The following is a 16066-nucleotide window of genomic DNA, read 5'->3' on the forward strand; positions in this document are numbered from 1 at the left end:
CACTCCATACAAATACTTTCAGAAACGGCTTCCTGACACTTCAATCTATACTCGATGTTAACAAATTTCTCTTCTTCAGAAACGCTTTCCTTGCCATTGCCAGTCTACATTTTATATCCTCTCTACTTCGACGGTCGTCAGTTATTTTGCTCCCCAAATAGCAATACCCCTTTACTACTTTAAGTGCCTCACTTCCTAATCCAATTCCCTCAGCATCACCCGATTTAATTCGACTACATTCCATTATCACCGTTTTGCTTTTGTTGATGTTCATCTTACATACTCCTTTCAAGACACTGTCCATTCCGTTCAACTGCTCTTCCAAATCCTTTGCTGTCTCTGACAGAATTACAATGTCATCGGCGAACCTCACAGTTTTTATTTCTTCTCCATGGATTTTAATACCTACTCCGAATTTTTCTTTTGTTTCCTTTACTGCTTGCTCAATATACAGATTGAATAACATGGGGGAGAGGCTACAACCCTGTCTCACTCCCTTCCCAACCACTGCTTCCCTTTCATGTCCCTCGACTCTTTTACTGCCGTCTGGATTCTGTACAAATTGTAAATACCCTTTCGCTCCCTGTAATTTACCCCTGCCACCTTTAGAATTTGAAAGAGAGTATTACAGTCAACATTGTCAAAAGCTTTCTCTAAGTCTACAAATGCTAGAAATGTAGGTTTGCCTTTCCTTAATCTTTCTTCTAAGGTAAGTCGTAAGATCAGTATTGCCTCACGTGTTCCAACATGTCTACGGAATCCAAACTGATCTTCCCCGATGTCAGCTTCTACCAGTTTTACCATTCGTCTGTAAAGAATTCGTGTTAGTATTTTGCAGCTGTGACTTATTAAACTGATAGTTCGGTAATTTTCACATCTGTCAACACCTGCTTTCTTTGTGACTGGAATTATTATATTCTTCTGGAAGTCTGAGGGTACTTCGCCTGTCTCATACATCTTGCTCACCAGATGGTAGAGTTTTGTCAAGACTGGCTTTTCCAAGGCCGTCAGTAGTTCTAATGGAATGTTGTCTACTCCCGCGGCCTTGTTTCGGCTCAACAAATTATGTACTCAAATTTAAAAGTGTTGCAGTCGAGAAACTCTTGCCAATACTGTATTCAATAACCGTCCTGTGAATGTTGCAGTTTTCCTTATTGCCAAGCTTGCTAAGAAAACTGGAGAGGAATTCCGCCTTGTCCAACAATCCTTTGCAGTTTTGTTTTCACCTAGACATGTCTCAGCACCTTTTATGCTATCTTCAGTGGCTTTATTTTCCCTCTGCAAAAATGTTACATGTTATCCTTTAAAGACACTTTTGGTATAAGATATTTGCGCTTGTAAAATGAGCAATTTTCGTCAATCGTTTTTGCATTGGTTTGCATACAGTACAGAGCTGAAACATGTATTTATCTCCGAGCTGAGGCATTCTATGTTGTTTATTTAGCGATATGTTTAAATTTTCTAGTTTTATAGTACATTTGGAAATAAAGTGGATGTATGTATTCGTTTACATACCTCACATGGAGCTATTGGATAGTTATGCTACTAGCTTTAGGCCTACAACGTAGTCTACAACTTATCATCTACAAATAGCAAAACGTTACTTTATTTTTCTGTTTATTGTTCATTTCCGACTGAGAATCAGTATGCATCATGTTGTTTGTCGTGTTGCTTACAGTTTTTTGATGCTGTAATGTTCTGGAAAACTACTGCGGATACACGTCTGAGACATGTTGCATTAGATCCACCACATCAATAACAACTAAATAAATAGAAATCGTGCTTTACTTTTACCTCGTCAGGTTATGCGATGGCTTTGTATTAACGAAGTTTCCAAATTTTAGGCAAAATCTTTTATTAGCCGTAAAATCGTAACCAAACATTTGCGGACCTATGTTTATATGAACTTTTTTCTTTAGTTTTACTTTTTTTGACTCATGTATAATTTATGTGAGGAAGGAAAGTTAAACGCAGTTGCGGGACACGGATCTCGAGAAATGAGATACTATTTAACTTGAGGATAGCTGCGCGGAAAAATGTAACGAAACCATCGATGGAAACATCAGTGACAATCGTTGCTGCGTATTCTTCAGTGTCTCTTTTCTCAGAACCAATACTGATTGGCTGAATGCGACCGTATTTGAGGCCATAGATAAGGAGACGACTGAGTAGAGAGTGATGATGAGGGAACTCGTGACCGATATTTATCAAGGAGAGTCGTATTTATATATGAGTTACAACCAGACACTTTCCGCGATATTTCACTGACTCAGGTCGCAGCTTATTCGTTTTGTATACATTGCTCACGACTTCTGGCTCTCATAACTTATACATGAGCCGTTGGCTCTAAATTGCGAAATTAACTTCCTGCTGTTGCAATTTTTCTGCTGTTTCATTTCTTTAATTAAGCGAGATATATATACGCGGTCTTCTATCTTGCGCGCGGAGCTGCTGCACAATTTATTAAGGGACCAATTTTCTTTTTAGCTAACATTCATCTTCCATTAATGTAATATTCATTACTTCGCTAAATTCTTCTTCTCTTTCGTCTTGAATTCACAAATTTGGTACTGTTTCTTTTCATCTCACTTTATACAGGTATGCTGTTCTTTTTAACATCCCTCACTTGATTACTGTAGTGATAAAAGGTCAATTGTCAGGAATGACGAATGAACGCCATCATGAATTTGATAGACACATTAGACTAATCTTCCTGATACCATTACCCCTGAGTGCGATCAGACATTACATAGTACCACTCCGTTTCTCACTCCCTACCACCATGATCAACATTACCACCTAACTGAACATCAGAATGAAAAAGAGTTTTCTTAGAACACTTTTTTTTAAACCATGAAATACAGGAAATGCATTTGCAGTTGCGAATACAAACAACCACCAGCTGTATAAGGCAACTACGTCAGTGAAAATTTGTGCCGAACTAGGACTCCAACCCGGTTTTCCCGCTTTAAGTGCTCGGTCGTCTTAACCGCCTTGGGTATCGTTTTTTTACCACTTGACTGTCTTTTTTCCCAAGGGAGCCTTCTTGGCCCCCAAAGGTACAGGTGAGGGCATAATGGGCAGGGTTCGCAACCTGTGGCCTAGCCACCAAGTCGCTTCCCAACACCCAGGAACGAAGGAAAGCGTATGGAACATGGAACAGAAGTTTAGTTATTTATCTTTTTTTAAAAAAATAACATTAATACCATCGAGAAGAGCAGGTAACTGGTGTCGCTGGGAGGAGGATGCATCCGCCCGTGCACGACTCACAGCCACAACCAAACTTCCATAGGTTGCCGTTCCTGCACCACAATCTGTACTCGTATACTCATTATGTAATTCCCGTAAAGGGAGGACATTTTAATTGAAAGTCGCTTTCTGCTGTCAGAGGATAAATACGACATAGCAGTGCCTTTGTTGTTAACGCTTTGCTGTCCGCGCATCTCGTACTAATCGGCAGCGGTAGTTCGGATTGCTTGACTTCTCGCCGGGCGCTTGTCACCCTTCCGTTGATGACAAGCTTCAAATACATTGACTTTTGCGCACTTTAATTTTCCTTAATTCCTCTATTTTGCCGTATCGTTGCATAAACTCGAATTTTCTTTTCAAGTAACTACTCTGCATGTTCTACACTGTTATAGTAATCATCCATCCGGAAGTGATGCCACTTTCCATCACAAGGTGCCAATAGTTCCATCACTGTTTTTCCTAAGGCTGTCCAGCAACGGAATATATCTTGAATGAGTAAATGTATCCCGTACTCGAATCACATACAGGGTGTTTCAAAAATGACCGGTATATTTGAAACGGCAATAAAAACTAAACGAGCAGCGATAGAAATACACCGTTTGTTGCAATATGCTTGGGACAACAGTACATTTTCAGGCGGACAAACTTTCGAAATTACAGTAGTTACAATTTTCAACAACAGATGGCACTGCAAGTGATGTGAAAGATATAGAAGACAACGTAGTCTGTGGGTGCGCCATTCTGTACGTCGTCTTTCTGCTGTAAGCGTGTGCTGTTCACAACGTGCAAGTGTGCTGTGGACAACATGGTTTATTCCTTAGAACAGAGGATTTTTCTGGTGTTGGAATTCCACCGCCTAGAACACAGTGTTGTTGCAACAAGACGAAGTTTTCAACGGAGGTTTAATGTAACCAAAGGACCGAAAAGCGATACAATAGAGGATCTGTTTGAAAAATGTCAATGGACTGGGAACGTGACGGATGAACGTGCTGGAAAGGTAGAGCGACCGCGTACGGCAACCGCAGAGGGCAACGTGCAGCTAGTGCAGCAGGCGATCCAACAGCGGCCTCGGGTTTCCGTTCGCCGTGTTGCAGCTGCGGTCCAAATGACGCCAACGTCCACGTATCGTCTCATGCGCCAGAGTTTATACCTCTATCCATACAAAATTGAAACGCAGCAACCCCTCAGCGCCGCTACCATTGCTGCACGAGAGACATTTGCTAACGATATAGTGCACAGGATTGATGACGGCGATATGCATGTGGGCAGCATTTGGTTTACTGACGAAGCTTATTTTTACCTGGACGGCTTCGTCAATAAACAGAACTGGCGCATATGGGGAACTGAAAAGCCCCACGTTGCAGTCCCATTGTACCTGCATCCTCAAAAAGTACTGGTCTGGGCCGCCATTTCTTCCAAAGGTATCATTGGCCCATTTTTCAGATCCGAAACGATTACTGCATCACGCTATCTGGATATTCTTCGTGAATTTGTGGCGGTACAAACTGCCTTAGACGACACTGCGAACACCTCGTGGTTTATGCAAGATGGTGCCCGGCCACATCGCACGGCCGACGTCTTTAATTTCCTGAATGAATATTTCGATGATCGTGTGATTGCTTTGGGCTATCCGAAACATACAGGAGGCGGTGTGGATTGGCCTCCCTATTCGCCAGACGTGAACCCCTGTGACTTCTTTCTGTGGGGACACTTGAAAGACCAGGTGTACCGCCAGAATCCAGAAACAATTGAACAGCTGAAACAGTACATCTCATCTGCATGTGAAGTTATTCCGCCAGACACGTTGTCAAAGGTTTCGGGTAATTTCATTCAGAGACTACGCCATATTATTGCTACGCATGGTGGATATGTGGAAAATATCGTACTATAGAGTTTCCCAGACCGCAGCGCCATCTGTTGTTGACAATTGTGACTAATGTAATTTCGAAAGTTTGTCTGCCTGAAAATGTACTGTTGTCCCAAGAATATTGCAACAAACGGTGTATTTCTATCGCTGCTCGTTTAGTTTGTATTGCCGTTTCAAATATACCAGTCATTTTTGAAACACCCTGTAGTATCCAATGAGTATGCCGTATTTCGTAATTTTCTACTAATTGTAAACTTTAAAATTTAACCGTCCACGCCACGGCATCATTCCTTCAATTTGAGATGTTTTGACTTAAATTAAACGTTTCTTTAAACTTTCGGAAAAATAATCAATTACGAATTGCACTTTGACAAAGTGGTCGGCACTATCCGGTTTATTGTTGCTGTTGGTAAAATGTAAAAATTTTAATATTTGTCTGAATCGGGTGCGGGACATCGTTTTGCGAAATATCGGTGTGTCTATCAACGGATTCGTTGACTAAAATCATCAATCCATGCTTTTTTTTTTGCAATTCCTGTAATGATAGGAAGGTCAAACCATTTTCTAAGTTCGGGTCCCGTAACATCGACAAATTTGGCATTTTTAAATCCAGTTTCCTTCTATTGTAATTTTGACTGTAGTGCTTCTTTGTTTCGTTGCTAATATATTCAATTAGATCGTTCCCAATATATAATTCTACGACATCCTCAAAGCTCTGTGTATCTTTGGGAAATATGTTTGGACCCGGGGCACCTTCAAATTTATTTTTGGTCCTCGGCAAATGAAAGTCTGACCACTGTGCACCGTCTTCTTCGTCTGATTCAGCCGAATCAGTTGACAACCGTAGCGTTCGCCGAATTCTCCTTGGACGTATTTCACTATCATCCTACGATTCTGCTTCACTCTCAGTTTTTTGATATCTAATGTCTTCTTCCCAATCGGCCAAATCGTCCGGAACGTCAGACAAGACGTCCTCGCATTCATCGTAAATAATCCTGTTCTCTCTTTCGTCGGCCATGATGAAAGGGCACAAGGCACTTGTTGTCGTGTGTAATTTATTGTTACCTAAACAAAACACCAACAAAATTGAAAAGATACTAAAGTGCTGTCGCCGGCCACTGCGCTATACTATGCCCACGACACCACTGTGGTGTCGCCGGCCACTGAGCCTTACTGTGCACACGACACCACTGTGGTGTCGCCGGCCACTGAGCCTTACTGTGCACACGACACCACTGTGGTGTCGCCGGCCACTGAGTCTTACTGTGCACACGACACCACTGCTGTGTCGCCGGCCGTTGGCCGCTATTTGGCGCACGACACCACTGTGGTGTCGCCGAAAGACATAGTGTTAAGAAGAGCGATGCGGTGTTCCCTCCGATATGATGGGTGTCCGAAGAAACATTGCATTGTTCTTCATAAGAACAAAGGCTCTGAAATATCGTAAAATGGTGAAAGGTAAATGATATTTAGCATTTTGTGGGTGTTTTATTAAAGAACTAATTAATGAGTGAATGATACGATTGGCAGGCCTACTGCTTATTTCTAAGGATCCTTTGTTATACAGTAATGAAACGATTATCAGTATATCATGGGTGTTGCCTACATCACCTTCTCAGAAAATAAACTAATATCAACATTGCTGGTAGAGACTTGCAACAAAACATGCTGTCTCTACACCACTCCTCTCCCTACCGATACTGGCTTCACTCACACCCTGCACCCCAGTTTAAAATCAACCAAGCTAAAATGTGTGCGCCATACTGTTTGTAAATCAGTTGACTGATAGAATTGTTATTTCTAAAATGGCAGAAGCTCGAAGTCTTCAGACTGGCTACAGGTTCCTTCTCACGACTGCCAAGAGCGTTACTAATAACAACACTTCACAGGCCCTAGGCCTATATCGGTGTAGTAGCCATTACATAGCTACTTTTGTGTTTTTCTGTGAATTATTTCATATATTGCTGCGAAGAGAATAATGTAGCAGTTTCTAATTTTCTGCGAAAACTACCTACAAGTGGGAAAAAGCATTGTAGTGGATATTTAAGCGTATGTGATATATTTTACTGTCATAGGTATAGGGTACAAAGTACAGATTAAGTGTTTGTAGTGGGTGATCTATCTGAGGAAGATACTCCTATATTCGTTTCACAAACTATAACCTCCACCACACAGTGCACACGTCATTGCTAACTAGTAGCTTACGGAATCAGTATCACAGTCGTACGAACGATTGATAATAGTAACGATCTTTTAAAAATAATTCAGTTACGTGATCGAAACACAATTGAATCGGTGTGTCAGAAAAGGAGCCATGCCCTAGAAGGTCAATTTTTCAGGAAACATAAAATATTGCTTTACTATGCAGCGGGTTTAAGCATGGCGTCGTGGAGTTGATGTGCAGTAATTTTCCTCGGGGTGAAACAATATACACCATTACAACATACTTTATACATCTGCTGTACAGAGCTCTCACTACAGTCTAAGATCCCAAGATCCGCTAGCTCTTAAAACAGAAATAAATTTCTCTGCTGAAAATGAACATTTCTACATTTACTTTTTACCAGAAACTCTGCTCACACAAAAGCTCCTGCTAACTCTAACGCACTGTTCTAAATCATACGCTGTGTTCAGACACGAGATTTAAACAGAATCGTGTAATGTGGCTCTTCTGCCTCACCCAGATGTACACTAAAATTTACGCAAAAAACTTGGTAGAGTAAATAAGTGTTACATACACACAATTCGCTTTCTCGTGGAAACACGTGAGAAACAAAACTAAACTAAATTACTGTGTATCAACAGATTGGTACAACTACTGGCGTCCTCTCTGCTCCGCGACTGCGCTCTTATAATTTGCAAGGGCGTGGTGTGTGGCCTATGGAGCAGAGTAGGTCCACGGGACCGGCGAGCTCTACTGGAGCCAAGGTCTATCCATAGTACCGCACCAGTGATGACAAGCAGGTGCGGTTACCTTGTGATCATCCTTGCAGTCCCCCTTCTCACAGCGGCTTCGCTGTCCAAAGGTAAGGTCCACGCACGATACGGTGGACCATGCGCAGCGATCCGTTTTCGTTTAAGGGGCTGGGCGAGTTCACTCGTTTATTCGAAAGTGCTCGTTTTTCCCACGTGCCGTTAGAGAGTGGAACGGTAGAGAGACAGCTTGAAGGAGATTCATTGAACCCTCTGCCAGGCACTTTATTGTGAATAGCAGAGTAATCACGTAGATTTAGACGTACATGTAGAAGGTCGCCGGTGTCTGTCACCCTCCGGCGAGTCAACGATGACAGAATCTACGCACACGCCCTGCAATCTTTCCCCAGTCATTTTACAGAACCTATTCGGTAAACAAAATTCATTGTTTGCATTATTTATAACCTTATATGTCAGGTTCATGATAATGTGCCCATCATTTCGTTAATGGTCGTAGCTACTGTGACATTTACATGGAAACAAGGCACTGTATGTAATTCGAGTAACTTCACAATGAAAAATAGGGGTCACTATGATTTTACTTTTGGTGCATATTACATAATATGTAGCTGCATATGAAATTTGGATAGCATTTGAATTTTTCTTTAGACTTAGGTGTAGGTCTCTCTCTGTGTCACCAATCTCGAAAAAATTTATCTGATGTAGCACACTCATATGCAATCGCACCGCGCCAACGATAAAGCCAGAATGAAATATCCACAACATTCATCATATTTCATAAACGGTATGAGATATCGAAATGAGAAGTTGGCAAATGACAGCATGCAAAGAGAAGAGTATTTTGCCATACGTTTATTGTGCAAAATTTCATTATCTGCCGTGTTATTCCATTAAATACATACTCTTTCGATGAAAGAATGAAATTTTTAAGGGCCATCGGTGGCTAATGAAACGAGAAATGCTGTCGGTTATGAAACAACATAAGTGAAGATATTACACGTTAATTTTGTTCCTAGGATGTGCTTTTTCATAAGCTACTGACCTTACTTTTTCTCAGTTCCTCACTTAATAAACTTAATAAAACACTGTCTCAGAACTCTCTTGCAAATGCACCTGCACAATACGTCAGTGAGGTGACACTGTGAAACTCTGCTGTGTTTTTGCAAAAGAAGCAAATTTTAACATGGCCAATAAGACAAATGTTTGGGCCACTCATTACGCTCCTCTGGAAGTTACAGATGGTTAACAATCAAGGCGAAAATAAATCGCTGCTTTTGTTGCATTTTCAGCAGAATTCTTTTTGGATGCTAAACTAAGCAAAAAAATGGCTCTGAACACTATGGGACTTGACATCTGAGGTCATGAGTCCCCTATAACTTAGAACTACTTACACTACTGGCCATTAAAATTGCTACACCAAGGAGAAATGCAGATGATAAACGGGTATTCGTTGGACAAATACCTTATATTAGAACTGACATGTGATTACATTTTCACGCAATTTGGGTGCGTCGATCCTGAGAAATCAGTACCCAGAACAACCACCTCTGGACGTAATAACGGTCTTGATACGCCAGGGCATTGAGTCAAACAGAGTTGGATGGCATGTACAGGTAAAGCTGTCCATGCAGCTTCAACACAATACCACAGTTCATCAAGAGTAGTGACTGGCGTATTGTGACGAGCCAGTTACTCGGCCACCATTGACCAGACGTTTTCAATTTGTGAGAGATCTGGAGAATGTGCTAGCCAGGGGAGCAGTCGAATCTTTTCTGAATCCTTAAAGGACCTACAGGACCTGCAACATGCGGTCGTGCGTTATCCAGCTGACATGTAGGGTTTCTCAGGGATCGAATGAAGGGTAGAGCGACGTGTCGTAACACATCTGAAATGTAACGTCCACTGTTCAAAGTACTGTCAGTGCGAACAAGAGGTGTAACCAATGGCACCCCATACCATCACGCTGGGTGATACGCCAGCATGGCCATGCTGAAAACACCCTTCCAATGTGCGTTCACCGCGATGTCGCCAAACATGGATGCGACCATCATGATGCTGTAAACAGAACCCGGATTCATCCTAAAAAAATGACGTTTTGCCATTCGTGCACCCAGGTTCGTCGTTGAGTACACCATTGCAGGCGCTCCTGTCTGTAATGGAGCGTCATGGGTAACCGCAGCCGTGGTCTCCGAGCTGATAGTCCACGCTGCTGCAAACGTTCTCGAACTGTTCGTGCAGATGGTTGTTGTCTTACAAATGCCCCCATCTGTTGATTCAGGGATCGAGATGTGGCTGCACGATCCGTTACAGCCATGCAGATAAGAAGTCTGTCATCTCGACTGCTAGTGATATGAGGGTGTTGGGATCCAGCACGGCATTCCGTATTACCCTCCTGAACCCACCGATTCCTTATTCCGCTAACAGTCACTAGATCTCGACCAACGTGAGCAGCAATGTCGCGATACGTTAAACCGCAATCGCGATACGCTACAATCCGACCTTTTTCAAAGTCGGAAACGTGATGGTACGCAATTCTTCCCCTTACACGAGGCATCACAATAACGTTTCACTAGGCAACGCCAGTCAACTGCTGATTGTGTATGAGAAATCGGTTGGAAACTTTCCTCATGTCAGCACGTTGTAGGTGTCGCCACCAGCGCCAACCTGGTGTGAATGCTCTGAAAAGCTAGTCATTTGCATATCACAGCATCTTCTTCCTGTCGGTTATATTTCGCGTCTGTAGCACGTCATCTTCGTCGTGGTATAGCAATTTTAATGGCCAGTAGTGTAAACCTAACTAACCGAAGGATATAACACACATCCATGCCCGAGGTAGGATTCAAACCTGCGACCCGTAGTGATCGCGAGGTTCCGGACTGTATGGTCGTCATGCAAGTATGAACGTGGATGGGTTCCAATTGATGTTTACGAAATATGTGAGTATAGGCTTCAGTTCAGAGCGGCACATGTCCTCCAGCACTTGGCATTTCCCCTACAGTGCCTGCCTGTAACCCCCACCACCAATGCTCTCCCCCACTCATGACCTGCTGACAGTGCATCTACTGGCCATGTTATCCTGTGCCAACTCCACAGCTATGTGAGACGAGCTTTTCTCGCACTGTGGGCACCCTGACTGACAATCGCTGTACTGTCTTTGTTGCAGTCTGGCCAGAGCGCTGCCTCATCCCCGACGTCTGGCCTGCAGACTCCGCAGCAGCAGCCGGGCAAGACGCTCTCCCCTGACCAGCCGCAGCCCCCTCAACAGCCACAGCAGCAGCAGCAGCAGCAACAGCAGCAGCAGCAGCAACAGCCACTGACGCCGGCGACTCTACCGCTAACTGAGTACCACACTGAGGACGAGACGCTCAGAGACAAGCCCAGCACACCCAGTAAGGAGGAGCTCGAGACCAACGAGAAGAACCTCACCGCCGGACGCCTCGGGCAACTCGTCTTCAAGATCAGGTGCATGTGCCACGCGATCCCGTCTTGTCACACCTGTTGTTGCTGTCCTCTTCGATACTAAGACTCTTCGATACTAAGACTCATTTACCGCAGCTCTCTGCACCAGTCTCTCTGCTGGAAGCCATTTTCTCTGTAGCCACACTGGGTAACTGCGCAGTCTTGTCACGGTCTGTGCGGCTTTCCCCCATCAGAGGTTCGAGCCCTCCCTCAGGCATGTGTGTGTGTCGTCCTTAGCATAAGTTAGTTTAAGTTAGATTAAGCAGTGTGTAAGCTGCAAAAAATTTCAATTTTTTAAATGTTCTTTCCTAATTCCCTGAGTTGCTAAAATTACTCTGCAATGAACCTTTTTCATTCACTAAGTTGATATACTGTTATTACCAGACAAACCGAACAGAATAGCTGTAAGGGATAGCAGCACCATCGTGTTTACCCCTGAGCAACAGCAACAGTGAGTGTAACAATGTGAAATACAGTGTTCTTCTAACAGAATGCTGTCACTCACCACACTTCTAAATGCCAGTGCCTTGCACAACACAGCAATTAAACACTGACCAGCACTGTTGATGCCTCTTTTGTTCAGGTACCTCTTAAAACCTAATCCCATAAACAGAACAATGTATTTGAAGTGTTTCCTTGTTACTCATGAAGATCAGTCCTGTGCAACAAAAGCTACGAAATTTTTGCAAAGTTGATATTTTTTATATTGTTCATAATATTGAAAAAAAGTTGCCTTATTACACATCTCTTTAAATTGTCAGTGGGTTTTTTTGCGTGTGGACTTTGCTTCTTTTCCTTTGGGGCATACACTTGAATCCTACTCCATTCAGCATTGTGACCCTCTTGATGTAATATGCCCAGCACTGACATTTTCTACCTTATTATTTTTCTTGCTCATCCTGTCCATCCTCAATTCTTGCTTTTTCCCATCATTGTAAATTTAATGATATCAACAGCGATCTGCCATGGCTGCCCGAGAAGGCATTTTCCACACTCACTTTCCACGTTTGCACAAACAATTCTTTGAATTGGAACATTGTGGTACCTAGTTGTGTAATCTAGTTTATGCTACAGCATGAACTACAGTTCGCTCCATAAGTAATACTGCTTTTATAGTTTTGTTTTAAGTTTTGAAATTGTTTGTTTGTATGAAAATTTATTCTAAAATTCCATACCAGTAGCTGACAATAGTAAGAAAAGGGGAGTAATATGAGTATATTTTGTAGTGTTAAGGCCTTCTTTCCTCTGCATATTCACCCTTTATTCATCTTTCAGTGTGACAAATTCTTCGCAAAGATGGATGACGTGGACGAGACTTTGGTTGTAAAAGTTTGCATTTTGGCTGTACAGGAAACATTTCAGCTTGAAAGTAGCCTCATAATTCTTTTGTAAATGCCTGCCACACAATGGTACCTTCATCTATTCATCCAAGAAGATGAAGTGAAGTAGTAGTCACTGAGTGCCTTGTCAGAACATAGAGAGGAGATTGGGAAGGGGGGGGTGGGGTGGAGAGCAAGGTTAGCAATATCTGAAAGTCACAGAGGCAGCATGTACTGCTGAGTCTTGTACAGAATGAGCTGGGGATTAGTAATGGAACCAGATCACCCTCATGAACAGTTTTCTGTGCTGCTTCACCTTGATAGCCTTAGTAACACTGTTAGGAGATTTTGGTAGTAATCCCTTTTGACATATTGCCCTTCATGATGTAATCTGTTAGCACCACACCCTGGCAGTCCCAAAAAACACTCAGCATCATGCTCCCAGGAATCTCACAACTTTCTTTGCATGTTTGGGGCAAGCCATTGCACAGTGTTTCACCCGTTCTTGTGCTGCAGTATTTCTCTGACTATATCTTTTCTCAGACTTTGTCTCTTGGGAAGATTCCCTGTTGACTGCCTAAATTGCTGGTAGGATGCCACTTTTTTTCAATATTTTACACCACCTATTTCAGTTAACTTACATATAGTACCCACATCTGGATTTGACCGCCAACTTTTCAAAACTGTCTGCAAGGGAAGGTCACCTGCTGCCTATCATGATATACAGTCCATGTGGGAAATCATCAGGTACCTCTGTAGTGGTAGTTTCCTGACCATGCTGGGCTCACACTATTGATGCCCGATCTGTCACCTCCATGCATGTGCCCAGGAGTATGTGCCAGTTTTCTTGGGGGTTCTGGAACTTTGGGCACTGTCCATCATGCCAAGTAACCTTCGATGTGCTGTAGGCAGATATTTGGTCTCCGAAACTGATAAAAGTTATCAATTGGTGGATCTGAAGCTCTGGCAGCCTCTTCAGACAGACCAGAACTCTTCACTGCAGATCACTACAATGCTAGAAACTTTGCCTGCTTGTCCACACCATGAGAGCAAAGCAAAGTCAAGTGGCCTGCAAAAACTTCCTCCCCTCAGTCCCCTAAGCCAATGTTATTATTATTATTGTCATTATTATTACTCCCTGATGTGTTGATGCATCATGGAATAACCTCCAAGGTAATAGAGCGACCAGTAGAGAATAAAAACTGTAGAGGAAGACAGAAATTTAAATACATTCAACAAATAATTGAAGAAGCAGGTTGCAAGTGCTGTTCTGAGATGCAGAGTTTACCGCAGGAAAGTAATTCATGGCCAGCCACATCGTACCAGTCAGATGACTGATGACTCATAAAAATGACACCAATTTTCTGTGTGGAGAGTACTGAAAATGTATTTGGTGAAATATCTTTCCTTGTAAATTACAAGGTCCTTCCATCTTAATGAAGAGAGCAAATCTTAACCAGTCCCAGGCATTACTCTTTCATAAAAGACTTAGGGATATACCTGTTACTGTAACACCCTATAAAAGTCTAAACATGATACAGGGTATAATTTTTCACTGTAAATTAATGAAGCAAATGGCTGGCTAACTACACAAGCACTCAAAGATGCGTGGGATCCATTTTGTACACTGTGGCTACCCAGAAAACATGGCTGGTACTGTGGGGAATTCACTTTCAGAGTAGGTCAAAATAATGGTTTACCATTGTGATGTGGGCTTATCTTTTCCCAGTGAACATGTGATCTGATTCGTGGGAACTATGGCTGGCCACAGCATGGAAACTTATTATGTGTGCTACCAATTGACAGTGTAAACTGTAGAAATGACCACCACCCTGATCCCTGAAGTGTTCTACCTCAATTAATGAGTGGAAAATCAACAATCTGGAGTTCTCCAATCACCTCTCATACTTGAGGTTCAGGAAAGATATGATTGTTTTTATCCTGTCTCAATGATATTGACATTTTACATTTCTGTGGCCTGGTTGGCATCAGTATCTGATTTACTATTTACTCACTCAAGGTTGTCTCCACTAATCATGCAAGTAAATCAGACCATGGCCCATCTCTTGGATCCTACAGCACCATCTGCAGAAACTTTGACTCCCCATGCCCAGCCATAGGAGCGCCATCCTCCTCTGCCACCTAATGCTGGCAGGACACCCTTTTGAGAACCCTCTTCCCGGAAGTCCACAGAATAGCAACCTGACACCAGTCACTTGCATAAGGAGCCATGGACTGTAGGTGTCAGGGCTTCCTGCTCTCCTTCAGTTCCTCCGCTCACAGTAGGTAAGACCTCAGAAGAGTCTCGATTGCTAAAAGTAGTGAAAGACAAAAAGAATAAATTTCAGGAGAAGGCTTCTCCAGTGACCCCAGAGGTGCCAGATCTTGTCATGTTTGTTGATGTTGTTCCAACTCCATAAGGGGCAAGACAGTGATTCTTGGCCCCTTCATGCCTAACCAGGATATTATGAACATCACAATTCAATGGTACTGCAATACACATCTGTTGAAAGCCATAACTACAACTAATTTTCTCCAGTCCTGTGATCTATCTTGCTCTCCAAGAAACATATTTCACTGAGGCTATTCAACTCTTTCAAAACCCTACTGTATATTAGTTCACACAGATGTCATCAGTGAGCATATTCCCTTCCATACCACATCAGAAGTAATGGTAGTGTGAGTGCGGACAACCTCAGCGATCACCATTTGACAATTATTTACCCCCAGGTAGGAATAGTAAGATATCTTGTGGGGAAATATGATGTCATCTGGTAACATCCTTCTGACTGACCAGCTTCTTTCTGATGCTGATATGTATCTCCTCAATGATGGTACTACTCCCTACTCCAAAGCTGCCCACGGTATCTCTTTGGCTAACGATCTTACGATCTCTTTCCCCAGTCTCGTAGCTTTGCTACGTGACAATCTTTGTGACAGTGACCACTTTTTTAGTGATTCTGCCACTTCCTTGTCACCACCCAACAGATCAATTGGCCCAGTGAACTCTTTGGACAGTCAGTTGGCAGTTGTATGCATATACTCCCACCTTTGTCCTCTCTCTGTCAGACTGTATTGATGATGTTGTGGGAGATGTCTCTGATATGATCACCTATGCTGCTTGAACAGCTATTCCCCTTGCTAAAGGCCCCTCCTTTACAACCACATGCCATGGTGGAACACACTCATTGCAACAGCTATTCAGGATTGTTGAAGGGCTAAGCAATATCTCAAGTGA

The 16066-nt window shown here is 42.7% G+C and overlaps 1 protein-coding gene across 2 annotated transcripts in view; it reads left to right on the forward strand.

Moving 5' to 3' along the window:
- Positions 1 to 16066, forward strand: part of LOC126281204 (synaptotagmin-11) — a 1096906-nt gene that overhangs the window by 1022704 nt on the left and 58136 nt on the right. For both annotated transcript variants that reach the window (XM_049979941.1, XM_049979939.1), the window contains one exon: positions 11214 to 11512. In XM_049979941.1, the coding sequence (XP_049835898.1) occupies positions 11214 to 11512 (299 nt within the window). The remainder of the gene's footprint in view (positions 1 to 11213; positions 11513 to 16066) is intronic.

The sequence above is a fragment of the Schistocerca gregaria genome, chromosome 7 (assembly GCF_023897955.1).
Source record: "Schistocerca gregaria isolate iqSchGreg1 chromosome 7, iqSchGreg1.2, whole genome shotgun sequence".
In the NCBI taxonomy this organism is placed as follows: Eukaryota; Metazoa; Arthropoda; class Insecta; order Orthoptera; family Acrididae; genus Schistocerca; species Schistocerca gregaria.